This window comes from Miniopterus schreibersii (assembly GCF_964146895.1).
Source record: "Miniopterus schreibersii genome assembly, chromosome: 22".
In the NCBI taxonomy this organism is placed as follows: domain Eukaryota; kingdom Metazoa; phylum Chordata; class Mammalia; order Chiroptera; family Miniopteridae; genus Miniopterus; species Miniopterus schreibersii.
This window is the reverse complement of record NC_138124.1, coordinates 663430-677524: the sequence shown is the minus strand read 5'-3', so window position 1 is coordinate 677524 and position 14095 is coordinate 663430. Positions and strand designations below refer to the sequence as shown.

Below are 14095 nucleotides of genomic sequence, written 5' to 3'. Positions count from 1 at the left end.
AATATTGTTAAACGTGTAGTTTGAGTCTCAGTTTTCCGTAAGCAGTTCTCGGTGACCCTAAAGTGTAGCCCTAGTCTAAATCCCTTCCGATGTCTCGGGGTGTCGCTTCTTTACGTAACGGGCCATCAGATTTGCATTTAGAGAGTGATCACGACTCAGCTTCGACCCAGCTTCCTTTGAGCTGCACGAGCCTCCCATGTCTCCCATTTATTGCCAAAGATGAATTTTCGTCAGCTTTTCACAGGGTTGACCCGCTGGAGCTCACGAAGCAGAGCTGTTGTTGAGCGAACTCCCAATTTACCGTCAACACACTGTTGCGCTTACGGACACCCATCCGTTCTTTACCTTGATTGACCTTCGATCCAGGTAAAGATAAAAGTTAAAATATTTATCCTCACTGGAGAATATGTTTATTGATTTTTTTAGAGAGAGAGAGGAAGGGAGAGGGAGAGGGAGACAGAGAAAGCCTCCCATGTGCATCCCATCCGGGCATTGAACCCACAACCTGGCGATGTGCCCTGACCGGGAATCAAGCTGGCGACCTTGCAGGGCAGGGGCCAACGCTCAGTCCATTGAGCCACACTGGCCAGGGCAAGGCTCTATCTGAATAAGATGAAAAAATATAAAAAAATGATCGACTAATAATATACAGAGCGTTTGTTACTCAGTGGGCCCTGTCCTTCCTTCCTTCCTTCCTTCCTTCCTTCCTTCCTTCCTTCCTTCCTCCCTCCCTCCCTCCCTCCCTCCCTCCCTCCCTCCCTCCCTCCCTTCCTTTTTTCGTGAGTGATATTTTCTGTCCTAGTTATTTTTCAGAGTCTCAGTCTTCCCTTAGGACCCTCCCTCCTCTCCCAGGCAGACGCCCCCTTCTGAGTCCTAACAACCAGGCCCTGCTTCTCCTGTTTGGAGGAAGCATTTATGAATCTGCTTTGAATACAGATGAACAAAGGGCCTATTGTTCCATGAACCGGGTAAGTCAACACTGATTAAATCCGCACCAGGGCCCGGCCCTGGGCTGTTCTTACACCCTCTTAGCCTACATCTGCCTCTTCCCAGCACTTCCCGAGCGGTTCAGGGTGAATCTTCCTGACAAACACAGCCGTCAGGAGCTCCTTCGTTCTCGCACTTGGCCTCTGAGTATGGGCCTCACTGTTTTTCATGTTACAGCCACCTCCGCACACCTACCCGCAGGGACACAGCCTCCCTGCCCCCCACCCAACCCTGGATCCAAACGGGGACAGGGCGGGTGATCTCGGGCAGGTGCTCGGCCTATTGCCCGGGGTCCCCACGTTGGGCTACTTAGGCTTTGACGCTGGAAACTAAATTCGTATTGAGCCTGGTCCAACACCGGGGTTCTGCGGGACTGGGGTGCCCTCTACTGCCTCCCAGAACTATAACCACTTTGCTCGATGCCACTTGAGACATGGAACCAATGGGAATTCAGCAGGCAGGCTGCTATTTCTCAGGGGAAACACTGATTTTCCTATTAGAACACAAGTATTGAAATGGTCATAAATATTCTTCTAAGCTGAGTTTCTATACGGTGATATATGTCTTACTGTCTCACTAACCCCTCGGGGCCACTGACCCGGGACTCACCATACCTTTCTAAATATTAGAAGGAGAGACCGGTCACCGTTGCATCACAGGGAAAAGGTAAGTATTTCAACCTTGTTGCTTCAATACCTTTTTAATAATTAGATTTTCCTGAAGACGATTTCCATAGTATGCATGAAAGTTAAACGGATAGAAAAGCTACCAAAACATGGACATTTCCAAAATGATTCATCGAAAGAACATCAATCCCCTTACAGGTGATATTTCATTCATCATTTGTCAATAGTCTCCCTACAGTGTCATTGTTAAGAATTAATGTCCATAATTCACTAAGCTGAAAGTAATCCCTGGTTTACCTACTTTTTTTTTTGTGGCAAAAAAATCACTGAATGACTGGTAATCAGTAAGGCTGTAAATTCACTACGTGTCTGAACTCCACGTAGGGTGAATTTCCCGACGCTGTTAATGCAGAGAGGAGTAGCTTCGCTGGCATCACTGAACTTAGAATTCCAGCACCAACAGGTAAAGGGGATATTGGGGTAATTATCAAGTACGTGACGCCGATTCTGACTGGCTTTTAAATTGTTCTAATTGAATTTATTAGGGTTCTGTCGGTAAGGAAAATCATATAGACTGAAGGGGTGCAGTTCTATAGTCTGCATCTGTGTATTGCATTGAGGGATCCTGATTGTTTTTAATGGAACGATTTTAACCGTCAGTGTGTGTACTTTGTCTTGGTGATACATCTCTCGAGAAATTAGAAAATGAAGAAATGCATGTCTTCAGTTGATCCATGTTAGAACCAGAAAGCCTTCCAAATGAGCATCTTCCCTAATCTACGTGTCACGTCCTAGTATATATATTTCATGTCTAGCATCGGATAAGCCTTAGACTCACAGCTTTTTAATATTGTGGCAAAAGGTATATTTAGAGTTACACTCCTGTGTGTTTGCAGCATTTATATATTTTTATGATGTCCTGTTCCTGAAATTCCTGAAATGAATTCACTATTTCTCAGTTTGGGGGAAAAAAATCTCAGGATTTTTGGAATGTGCAAAAGCCCCAGCAGGTAGCTTATATTTGCTTTTTTGTTTGTTTTTTATTTGAGATAGAGAGAGAGGGAGGTTTGTTATTCCACTTATTTATGTATCATTGGTTATTCTTGTATGTGCCCCGACCGGGGATCAATCCTTCAACCTTGGTGTATCCCGACGATGTTCTAACCCCCTGAGCTCCCCCGGCCAGGCCTGCTCCCAACTTGTCTGTGCTGCTTGAAGGGGACCCTATGTCTGCCCAGACGTCATTCGTGTCAAGCTCACCTCTCTGGACCTGCTCCCCTGGGCCAGAGACAGACACAACCCCCAGATGAAACCCTGCATGTGCCTGGGCCCCAGAGGCTGGCAAGGCGCCCAGGCCCCTGTCCCCTGCCCTGGAAAGTCTGCTGGCCCCACCCCCACTTGCTGTTCACACATAGTTTCTCATCAGGACCATTCGAAAACCCCTAAATGAATGCTGCCGTTAGGTAAGGGCTGAATCCTCACCTAATCCGCTTGGACTCGGGGTTTCCCTCCTGTCTCGACGAATTACAGATACAGAGGAGCCTCAGGAGCTGGTTTCTCCCTGGAAAGAGGAGATGCAGACATAGGGGCTGGTACTGAGGACAGAGGAAGGACCAGGCCGGGTTAGGGAGAGGCTCTGCTTGGCCCCGGAGGAGGAAAGCCACCGGCCGCCACTGCCGACCCTCCCTTTCCACCTCTGCTCTAAAAAGGGGGACCAGCCCTGCCCAGTGTGGCTCAGTGCTTAGAGCAGCGGCTGGCGGACCAAAGGGTCGCAGGTTCCATTCCAGTCAAGGGCACGTACCCGGGTCGCAGGTTCAATCCCCAGCCCTGGACGGGGCATGTGCCGGAGGCAACCCATCCCTGTGTGTGTGTCTCTCTCTCCCTCCCTCCCACTTTCTCTAAAAATCAATGGAAAAAATATCCTCAGGTGAGAGTAAGAAAAAAAAAAAATAAAAATAAAAAGAGGGGCCAGTGGTTATTACAGGGAGCACCCAATAGGCTCCCAAAGGCCTTCGAGAAATATCGGCAGAGAGGACCCCACTCTGGGGAGTCAGGGGTCCCAGCCCAGGGTCCCAGCGCTGGGAAGAGAAGTCCCCATAACTGTGGCTGGGAAACCCAGCGGGGACTGGGGCTGAGGGACACGAGGCTCCTCCTAAAGGGCCACACGGGACTTACCCGGACTCCCTCCCTCCGACTCCGGCGCCGGGGCCGCTGCTCGAAAGGAACCAGGGACACAGCGGGAGGAGGCTGTGGGCTTCGGGGCGGGGCTGGAGGGCGGCTCCCGCCATGGCTTTGGGGGGCAGCCGCTCGCAGTCTGTCTCCACACCCCGGCCTGTTCTGGCTCCTGCCGGAACTTCCCTAAATCCTCCCAAAGGGGCTTGCGCCAAGGTGGGACTTCCGGTCAAGGTGGGACTTCCGGGCAAGATGCCGGCCAGACGGGACCCGGGGCTCCCAGCCTCCCACAACCACATCAAAATTACAACTAAACCGCAGAACCACCATCACTCAGAGCCGCCGGAAACGTGGCTGAAGGGAAGCCCTACGCCCAGGGGTTAAAGACGCCACGTGGAGGCCGGTAGGAGGGAACCCACGGGTCCCACACCCACCAGCGGCGGTTTAACATTGGGAGGGACGCCCTGACCGGTGTGGCTCAGTGATTAGAGCATCAGCCCGAGCACCGAAGGGCCTCAGGTTCGATTCCCACTCAAGGGCACGTACCCGGGTTGCAGGTTCGAACCCCAGGCCTGGTTGGGGTGTTTGAGGGAGGCAACCAATCAGTGTGACATCGATGTTTCTCTCCCCCTCCCTCTCTCCACTCTAAATATCCATGGAAAAAAATATCCTCCCGTGAGGATTTAAAAATAAATCAATAAGATAAAATTGGGAGGGATATCTGGGCTGCGGAGTTACCCCCCTGAGGAGCGAGGGGTCGCAGCCCCACGCCAGGCCCCCGGCGCAGGATTTCAGTGCTGGGAAGAGAGGCCCCCAAAAACTCGGGCTGGGAAACCCAGCGGGGACTGGGGCTGAGGGACGCGAGGCTGCGGGAGCCCAGGTGGTCCTCTTAAAGGGCGGGCCCATGGGCTCACTCGGACGCCCTCCCTCTGAGCTCCGAGGCGGGGGCAGCAGCTGGAAAGGAACCTAGACATTGAGGGGGAGAACGAACTTGTCTGGAATCGGGTGACAGCTGGAGGGGCAGCTTTCTCCCAGGCAGAAGTGCTGGCGGAGGCCCTTGTTCCTTTGCCGAGCCCGCCCCCCACAGAGCCAAGAGGCAGGCGCCATCTCTGAGTCTCCATCAACCTGGCTCATACTTTTCACTCGCCCTGGGGATTCCCCGAGACCCCTCCCCTCCCTATTTGTGGGCACGGCCAAGCCATGTCCTGTGGCTTTTCCATACAACTGGCTGCTATTGCCTCAAGATTCAGACTTTCCTAAAACCTCTCAAACAAGCAGCATCTGGCCTCTGACAACCCCCTTCCCTTTGCTAAGTGGCCCCAGGCCCGGCACTAGTGGCAGCCGGTCTTTGTTCCCAGCTTGCCCTGCCCTGGGCAAGCCCAGAACAGGTAACAGCCATCTGTAGATGACTCTGTAGCTCATGCTAGGTGGCCCTGGCTGACTTTTCACCACCCAGGAGGCTCCAGAGCCTGTGCACCCAGTAGTCAGCTTCGACCACTCTGGATTACAATCCTACCACCTCCACAGGTGACACATTCAAGGGGCAGATTCGGTGAGCACCAAAGCCCCACTGAAGTAAATCCTACTCCGTAGGGCCAGCTCTTGCACAGCTGCTCTTCTGCTGTAGTTGCAGCCAATCCTTGCGGCCCATCCTTGCAACAGATTTCCCTGGGGGTCCATCTGTCCCAGTGATGCCAACATCAACCAAGGCTCAACTGCAACAGGACAGTGCACACAGCCCACACAGGGGCACACCTGGCGTGCCCAGCTCAGGTTTCTGGGGGGCGGGGCTGAGCCCCTGGGCCTCACAGGACACCTACTACACAAGGCCACTCTACCAATTCCAGGAGACATAGCAGCTCTACCTAATACATAGAAACAAATACAGGGATACAGCCAAAATGCGGAGACAAAGAAACATGTCCCAGATGAAAGAACAGAAGAAATCTCCAGAAAAGGAACTAAATGAAATGGAAGCAAGAAAACTATCAGATACAGAGTTCAAAACAGTGGTTATAAGGATGCTCAAGGGACTTAGGGAGAATTTCAAGAGTCTTAGAACATCAACAATATAAAAAGGACCAGTCAGAAATGAAGGCTACACAAACTGAAATGAAGAATAATTTACAGGGAATCAACAGGAGAGGATGTCAAGAATTAAATCAAGAATTTAGAATATAAGAAAGCAATAAATACCCAATCAGAAGAGAGAAAAGAAAGAAAAAAAAATCCACAAATATGAAGATAGTGTAAGGAGCCTCTGGGACAACTTCAAGCTTACCAGCATTTGCATCATTGGGGTGCCAGGAGGAAAACAGGGAGCAAGACATTGAAAATCTATTTGAAAAAATAATTTCTTTCCCCTACACGTCCAGGAAGCACAAGGGTGCCAAACAAGAGGAACCCAAAGAGGCCCACAGTAAGACACATCATAATTAAAATGCCAAAGGTTAAAGACAAAGAGAGAATCCTAAAAGCAGCAAGAGAAAAGCAGTTAGTTACCTACAAGGGGGCACCCATATGACTGTCAGCTGTTTTCTCCACAGAAACCTTACAGGCCAGAAGGGAGTGGCCAGAAATATTCAAAGTGATGAAAAACATGGAACTACAACCAAGATGACTCTACCCAGCAAAGCTATCATTTAGAACTGAAGGACAGGTAAAGAGCTTCCCAAATAAGAAAAAGCTATTACAAGAAATGTTAAAGATCTTCTTTAAGAAAAAGAAGAAAAAAATGATTTAAGAAGTGAATCATAAAACGGCAGTAACTGCATACCTATCAATAATCACTTTAAGTGTAAATGGATTAAATGCTCCAATCAAAAGACACAGGGTGGGTGAACCGGTAAGAAAACAAGACCTAGACAGGTGCCGTCTCCAGGAGACCCGCTTCAGATCAGGAGACACACAGACTCAAAGTAAGGGGATGGCAAAAGGTATTTCTTGCAAATAGATATGGGGGCGGGGGGAGGGGGGAAGCTGGGGTAACAATACTGGAATACAAAAAAGACTTTAGAACAAGAGCCAAAGAAGGACCCAGCCATCGCTGTTGTGGGTATTTATTTGAGGAAACGCAAAACATCAATTCAAAAGGACATATGCAGTCCTAGGTTCATTTCAGCAGCATTATGTGCAACAGCCAAGACATGGAAGCCACCTAGGTGCCCATGGATGGATGGACGGATAAAGAAGCGGTGCCTCTATACAATGGAATAGGACTTGGCCGTAAAAAAGAAAAAAAAGAATGAAATCTTGGCGTTTGGGGACCACAGAGGGTATTATGCAAAGTGAAATAAGTCAGGGCGAGAAAGACAAGTACCATGTGATTTCACCTATATGTGGAATCGAAGAAACAAAATAAATGAACAAACAACACAGAAACAAGCTCATATCCAAAGAGAAGATTTTGATGGTTGCCAAGTGTGTGTGTGTGGGGGGGATTGGGGGGCTGGGTGAGAAAGGCGAAGGCAGCCGACTACAAAAGGCCGGTTATAAGAGCAGTCACGGGGCTGGAAAGTGCAGCGCAGGGGATACAGTCAGCGATACTGTAACAAGCCAGGGACACAGCCCGTGATACTGTAACAAGCACGAATCCTGGCAGATGGGCACTGATCGGGGAGATCGCTTCCCAAGTTATGTAAATGTTGACTCACTAGGTTGTACACCTGAAACTCGTATCATCCTGCATGCGCCCTGGCTGCCCCGTCGCTGAGAAATAAAACTATGAGAAGGAGAAATAGAAGCCCGAGTGCCATTAATAAAGGTGACAGCGCCGATCCAAGAAAAGAAAAACTTCCGCAGCCCCGCGGCTCTCCCCGGGCGCAGGCCCGCCCCGCCCGCCCGCGGCCCGCGCGCATTCGGCGAGGTCTGGCGGCCCCTGGCGGCGCGGCGGGGAGGACGGCACGTGGCGCGCGGAGAGGTGAGGCGGGCGCGGGGGCATCTGCGGCGGGCGGCGCGCGGCCCCGGGCGCGGAGCGGAGCCGCAGGGCGGCCGCGGGAGCGCGGGGCGCCGGGTCCGCTGGCCCGGGATCGGCGGGGAGCGCGGGGCAAGTTGGCCCGGGCGGCATGGGGCGGTGACGCGCCCGGCCTCCCGCGCCCGCCAGCGTGGCGACAGCGGGCGGCGGCGCAGGACGATGCCCCGTGGCCGACGGCTCGCCTCCCGGGGCCGGCGCGCAGGGTAAGCGCCGGGCGCGCGGGGCCGGGCGGTGGGGCCGGGACTGCGCGCGGGGGGGGGAAGAGGACGGCGGCCCCCGCGCGGCGCACCCCTGTCCGCGGACCGCAGGGTCCGGGAGGGGAGCTGGAGAGCCGGCGGGGAGCCTCGGGCGCCCGGGGGCGCAAACTTTCCCCCGGCGGCTGCGGGAGAGCAGGGGCGCGCGGGGCGGAGGGAGCCGTGCCAGACGGGGCCCCGGGGCGCAGCGCCCACCCCGCCCTCCGCTGGGAATCGGGGCGCGGGGACGCCCGACCCGGAGCCCCGAGGGCCCAAGTCGCCCACCCGGAGGGCGCGGGGGGTCCCGGAGCAGCGGGCTCCGCTGGGGTGTCGCGCGCGCGGGGCGCTTGCTGGAGGCCCCGGGGGTGGGGGTGGGGGGCTCGGAACCGCCGCTGCACCGCGCGGGGCTCGGCTCGGACCCTGGGCTGGAGCGGGAAGGGGCGCGAGAGCGGCCGGAGCGGGCCGGGGAGGCCGGGCAGCGGGAGGCGCGCCGCGCGCCCTGCGCACCGGGCGGGAGGCCGACCCCGCGGAGCTGCGGGAGCCGGGGCGGCCGAGGCTGCGGCCCCGCAGTGCCGCCCGCGAGCCCCCGAGGCGCCCCGGCGAGTGCGGAAGAGCCACGCTTCTTGGGGGGCCGGGCGGGGGCGCAGCAGGAGGCGCCGCCCCAGTTTCCCGCATGCAGCGCCGCGCGCTCCCCGGCGGGGACTCCAGCCCGGGTCAGGCGACGCGCCCGGCGACCACCCGGCCCCCTGCCCTTCTGGACTCGGGCACCTTCGCTTCTGAGGTCCAAGTACCTGTTGTGTGGCTCCCCGTTCCTGGGGGCTCCTTGGGGAAATGCCGCCTTGGAACCCGAGGCGTGCCCGTGCCGCGTGCACCCCTTTGGGGTGATCTGCGCAGGGTGAGAAAGGGGCGCCTGAGCTCAGCCGACGCGCAGAGCCCGGGGCGGTGCCCGCCTGGGTTGCAGGCGCCCTGCGGGGCCCAGCGCAGCCCCGAGACCTCCCCGGGTGCAGGGACAGCCTGAAGTTGTCTGGGCGCCGGGGCGCCTGCTGAGGACGCAGGCCTCCCCCAGCAGCCCTGTCCCCCAGCCCCTGTGGCCGGGTTTCTTAAATGTGCCTTTTTCTCCCTGTTTCGCATACTTCCAGCACCTTGCAGAACAAGGAGTAGTCTGCGGGCTCCGAGCACGTGGCAGGTACCTCAGGAGGTAAAGTCGCTCCGCTTGTGGATCTGACAGCAGGGCGGTTCCCTGGCTTCCAGCCTTGATTCTAATAACAGTGCCCAGGGGTCATGGGGCCGCCTGCTGAAAAGTAAAAACGGAGTGTGCTTGAGACGTGGGAGAAGCGCCCGTCGAAGGACGCGGCGTTTAAGGGGCACCTGAAAGCCAGAGTGTCCTTTTCTTCCTGGGCCCGACCTGCCCTGGGGACACAGGCGCCGCCCACGGTGGAGCGGTGGCCGGGGATGGCCGGGCGCTCTCTGGGTCGAGAGTCCGTGGTCGCTGCATGATTCGATTCCGGGAGCCGAGCCGGGGAGCGCGGCGTTCATGCCCGTGTCCCCTCTCTGTGCCTCGCAGCTCCGAGAGCCCGCGGGAGAGGGGAGCGCCTGCCGCCCGTGTTGGGGATGGACAATGGGATGTTCTCGAGCTCTGTCATGGTCAAGAACCTCCTGCTCTTCTGTGTCTCCATGAACCTGGCCGGTCGCCTGGGGTAAGTGAGCCTCTGCGCTTTCATTTTACGGGTTTTCGGCGGGGGGGGCCCCAGGGGCCTTTCAGAAACCCGGCCGGGGGGTGTTGCCGCCTTGGCGGCCCCAAGCCCTTCGGTTTGGGTAAACGGGCGAAAGAGGCCCTGCCCTGCCCCACGCTCCTCCCTGAGCAGGGCTGTGGGTGTCCACGTGTGCCACGCTCCTCCCTGAGCAGGGCTGTGCGTGTCCACGTGTGCCACGTTCCTTCCTGAGCAGGGCTGTGGGTGTCCACGTGTGCCACGCTCCTTCCTGAGCAGGGCTGCGCGTGTCCACGTGTGCCACGCTCCTTCCTGAGCAGGCTGCGCGTGTCCACGTGTGCCACGCTCCTTCCTGAGCAGGCTGCGCGTGTCCACGTGTGCCACGCTCCTTCCTGAGCAGGCTGCGCGTGTCCACGTGTGCCACGTTCCTTCCTGAGCAGGCTGCGCGTGTCCACGTGTGCCACGCTCCTTCCTGAGCAGGCTGCGCGTGTCCACGTGTGCCACTCTCCTTCCTGAGCAGGCTGCGCGTGTCCACGTGTGCCACGCTCCTCCCTGAGCAGGGCTGTGGGTGTCCACGTGTGCCACGCTCCTTCCTGAGCAGGCTGCGCGTGTCCACGTGTGCCACGTTCCTTCCTGAGCAGGCTGCGCGTGTCCACGTGTGCCACTCTCCTTCCTGAGCAGGCTGCGCGTGTCCACGTGTGCCACACTCCTCCCTGAGCAGGGCTGTGGGTGTCCACGTGTGCCACGCTCCTTCCTGAGCAGGCTGCGCGTGTCCACGTGTGCCACGCTCCTTCCTGAGCAGGGCTGTGCGTGTCCACGTGTGCAGGGAGGAGGCGCGGGTTCTGTCTGCAGACGTGGAAGGTGGTTTTGGAGTCAGCTGTGCTTCCTCCTGCTCAGGTTGAAACGAGGCTCAGGGGTTCATGTGCCGAAAACGCATTTATTGCTCCTGAGACTCTTGTCTCAACATTTTGGTGGCCACCCCCTCCCCCCCGCCCCGGGCTCCCTTATGCAGAAGAACTTGCCTCTGAGTCCCAGCCCGAGCTCGGTGGCAATGACCGGGGCTCAAGGCGCTGCTGGCCTTGAACTGTGGCCACCTGAATGCTGGGGCCGGCCCCAGAAAGGACGAGTGTCACCACGTGCGGGACACGCCCGGGCAGCTGGTGTCTCCCACTCTTTTCCGTTCTTTCATCTTGGCCTTGGGTGTCCCTGTTCCCATTCTCACCTGTGTTCATCTGACGTAGGGATAACCTGCAGTCCAGATGAATGTCTTTACTGGGGACGAATGTTTCTCCTGCCCCTCTGCTCCCCAGATTGTCCAGGATTGCAATTGAAGTTGGTGAAATATAACTAAAGGTCCGATTAGGGGAGAGGCCCAGCAGGCGCTCTTTCTGTAACCCCCGGCCCCAGAGGTGGCGCAGTGCACCGCGTGTATAATCCGTGGGGGGGTCTCGGGAATGTGGCTGCGGGACAGCCTGGAGACCCCTGCGGTCTGGCCCGTGAGGAGGGCCCTCCCCGGTTCCTGACACCCTCGCTTTGTCTCTGTGCATTTTCCGCTCTTCTGACCTTTCCGGGTCTCTGCAGAGGGGGGAACTGAGAGAGAGAGAGAGAGGCTGTGACGGTCCCCAGGGGCTGTGGCTGGTCAACGGGAGCACTGGGACTGTGGACCGGGGTGCGTCCATCCCTCTAGGGTGGACAGAGTGTTGCCACGGGACAGGGATCCGCCGTTTTCTTGTCTCCCTGAATGGAAAGCTCCCTCCTGTGGCTTTGGCTACTTATCTGTTGAATGAAAGTCGTCCTTTCCGAGGTCCCCCCCCCCCCCCCGGCGGTTAAACCCGTTCGCCCGGGGCCCGGCGTTCCTCTGACAAGCGTGTGTAGTAAGCGACACCGTACGTGACGTCCCGGGCATCTCCGCCTGCTCACCCGGCGGTTGGTCTGTTTACCGACGCTCTGCCTATAGTAGCACCGTCTCCGGGGGGCCGAGGGATGTGCTGGGGCCGGCGACGGGCCTGCGTCTCGTGTTGAAGATGTGGCCAGGCGGATTCCTGCGAATCTGCATTCTGTGGCGGTGGGTGAATGTGTTGCTTTCCCCGGCGGAGGCCAGTCTGAAGGAGGAGGCGACGGGCCCTTGGACTGAGCCGTGAGACGCAGCGATGCTTTATTTCTTATTTTACTTGGTGACGCTCTGGGGCCGTCTTCACCGTGGAGAGACGCCTGTGAGTGGCAGTGGCCCGCGGCCCTTCCGTGTCCCTAGAGAACGGACTGTGTGTGTCCTTTTGAGATCAGGCCGAGACCACAGTCCATCCCCAAACAATACCCACTAACCGCCAAAAGTTTGGAGACACCGAATAGCCTGTGAGAAAGGAAACGGTCCTTAACGCCACCCCACAGAGACAGTCTTCCTTTGTATTTCCCTGCGTTTTCTTTCCTTGGCTCCTGTGCATATTTTGGTCCCGTTGGGGTCAATTCCTCACCTTCCATTCTGTTCTGGGCTTTTCTCAGGCCTAATACGTTGTTATTACAAACTCCTTAAACTATAGGATCTAAACGTGGACGACTGTCACGAACGGGCGCGGGTGCTTACTCGTGAGCCGCGTCCCTGATTTGGGGCGTTTACATCGTTTCCCGTCGGGCTGCTATAAATTTCCCTACAGTGACCGTTTTGGGCTTATGACTGTTTGACGTCCTCGAGGATAATTTCGTTAAATTGCACAGAAAGTTTCACAGCACTCACTTGACTTAAAATCGTGGCACAACGTGTGGGGCGTTAGCGTTAAGCTCCCGGTTTTAGGGGAGTCGCGGGAGGAACCTTATAGGTTCGGTCTTAGAATCGGGGCAGGTGACCGTGCCCGATACTAACTGGGGAAGGTCACAGGCCAGACAGCGGGTGGAGGGAAGGAGGGTCACGGAAAACCGGGCGGGGGCAGGAGAGAGGCCCGGGCGAGCTTGCGTGGGTGTCCGACCTTATGCGGTGTCTGTGCCGAGCCCGTGGACTCGGCTGTCAGAACATGTATATGGGTGGCAAGTAGAATATATTTGGCGATCACATATGAGAAGTTGCTTGGGAAATATGTGAAAGAAAAAATTGTCTTTCTCCTGGACACCTTCTGATTTAATCGCATCGCCCCCAGCTCATTCTCAGCAGCTTGTAAGTTCTTCCCTTAGTTCTAAACGATAACAGAGCCTGTTATCATTTAGACACCCAGACGCCTGGGCGCGAAAATCCCTGTTGATTTCTCTCTTCCACAAGGCTCCTCTCGCTTGCTCGTGACTCTGAATGTATTTAAGAATAATTTCGTTAAGTGGCACAGAGAGTTAAGTTCTTCCCTTAGTTCTAAATGGTAACAGAGCCGGTGTCCAGTGGGTGACGGGTCAGCGGCTCTATGTGACCATCGGCCTGACTTGACGTCACCTTGGCATTCGCGAGCGGTGCTGTTTGGGGCGTTGTAATGATTTTAGTAAGACCGGTAATCATGCCCTGGCCGGTGGGGCTCGGTGGTTAGGGAGTCGGCCTGCGCACCGAAGGGTTGTGGGTTCGATTCCCGGTCAAGGACACACACTTGGGCTGCAGGTTCGATCCTCCCGGGCCTGGTTGGGTGGAGTGTGGGAGGCAACCAGTCTGTGTGTCTCTCTCACGTCGATGTTTCTCTCCTTCCCCCCTCCCTGTCCCTCCCTCTCTTCCATTTTCTTTAAAAAATCAACGGAAAAAATATCCTCGGGTGAAGATTAATAAATAAATAAAATAAATAAAATAAACCAATAGTTAAAAGTACACAGTGTAGCAACACTGGAGCAGAAACACTCTTTGAATCGAGGTCACGTCAAAATACCTAGTATTACATTTAAATGGGAATTAATGCATCATCTTTTGAAAAATCCCACCTTGTCAGACTCCATAGGCCAGTGATCACTGTGAGGCAAATGTGAGGATTATCAGCTCATGAACAGGCAAAATCCGACTTCATTTGTTTAATTGTATGAAATGTATTTTAGAGGTTGATCTGTTGGAAAGGGGAAAATGCGTTTGAAATTTACCACATGGGGACTACAGTTCAAATCCACTTTGGAAAACAAAATTTTTTTATTTTTTTAAAATTAAATTCCTTGGAGTGATGTTGAGTAATAAGGTTCTATAGGTTTCAGGCGTAAGGTCTGCTACATCTGTCTATTGCATTGTGAGCCCGGCACCCAGAGTCCGATCTCCTTCCGTCACCATTTGCCCCCCTGCACCCTTGACTGTCCCCCCCCTTCCCTCTGGTCACCACCATGCTCTTGCCTGTGTCTGGGGTTTTGCTTGTTTGTCCTGGTTGCTCATCTGTTGCTTTCGGTTTTAAATCCCACACACGAGTGAAGTCCTGTGATTGGCAACTGAACGCAGATTCTTGTAGAAGAAACTTG

At 55.6% G+C, this 14095-nt stretch overlaps 1 protein-coding gene across 4 annotated transcripts in view; it reads left to right on the top strand.

Annotated features, from left to right (window-relative positions):
- The first annotated feature begins 7670 nt into the window (after positions 1-7670).
- Positions 7671-14095, top strand: part of GABRA5 (gamma-aminobutyric acid type A receptor subunit alpha5) — a 53583-nt gene continuing 47158 nt past the window's right edge. The window contains exons 1-3 of one of the 4 annotated variants that reach the window (XM_081124439.1): positions 7671-7704; positions 9131-9189; positions 9556-9688. In XM_081124439.1, coding sequence (XP_080980565.1) covers positions 9603-9688 — 86 coding nt within the window. In that variant the 5' untranslated portion in view covers positions 7671-7704; positions 9131-9189; positions 9556-9602. Of the gene's footprint in view, positions 7962-9130; positions 9190-9555; positions 9689-14095 lie in introns of all 4 variants that reach the window. The other 3 variants (XM_081124440.1, XM_081124438.1, XM_081124437.1) reach the window with 3 other exon arrangements.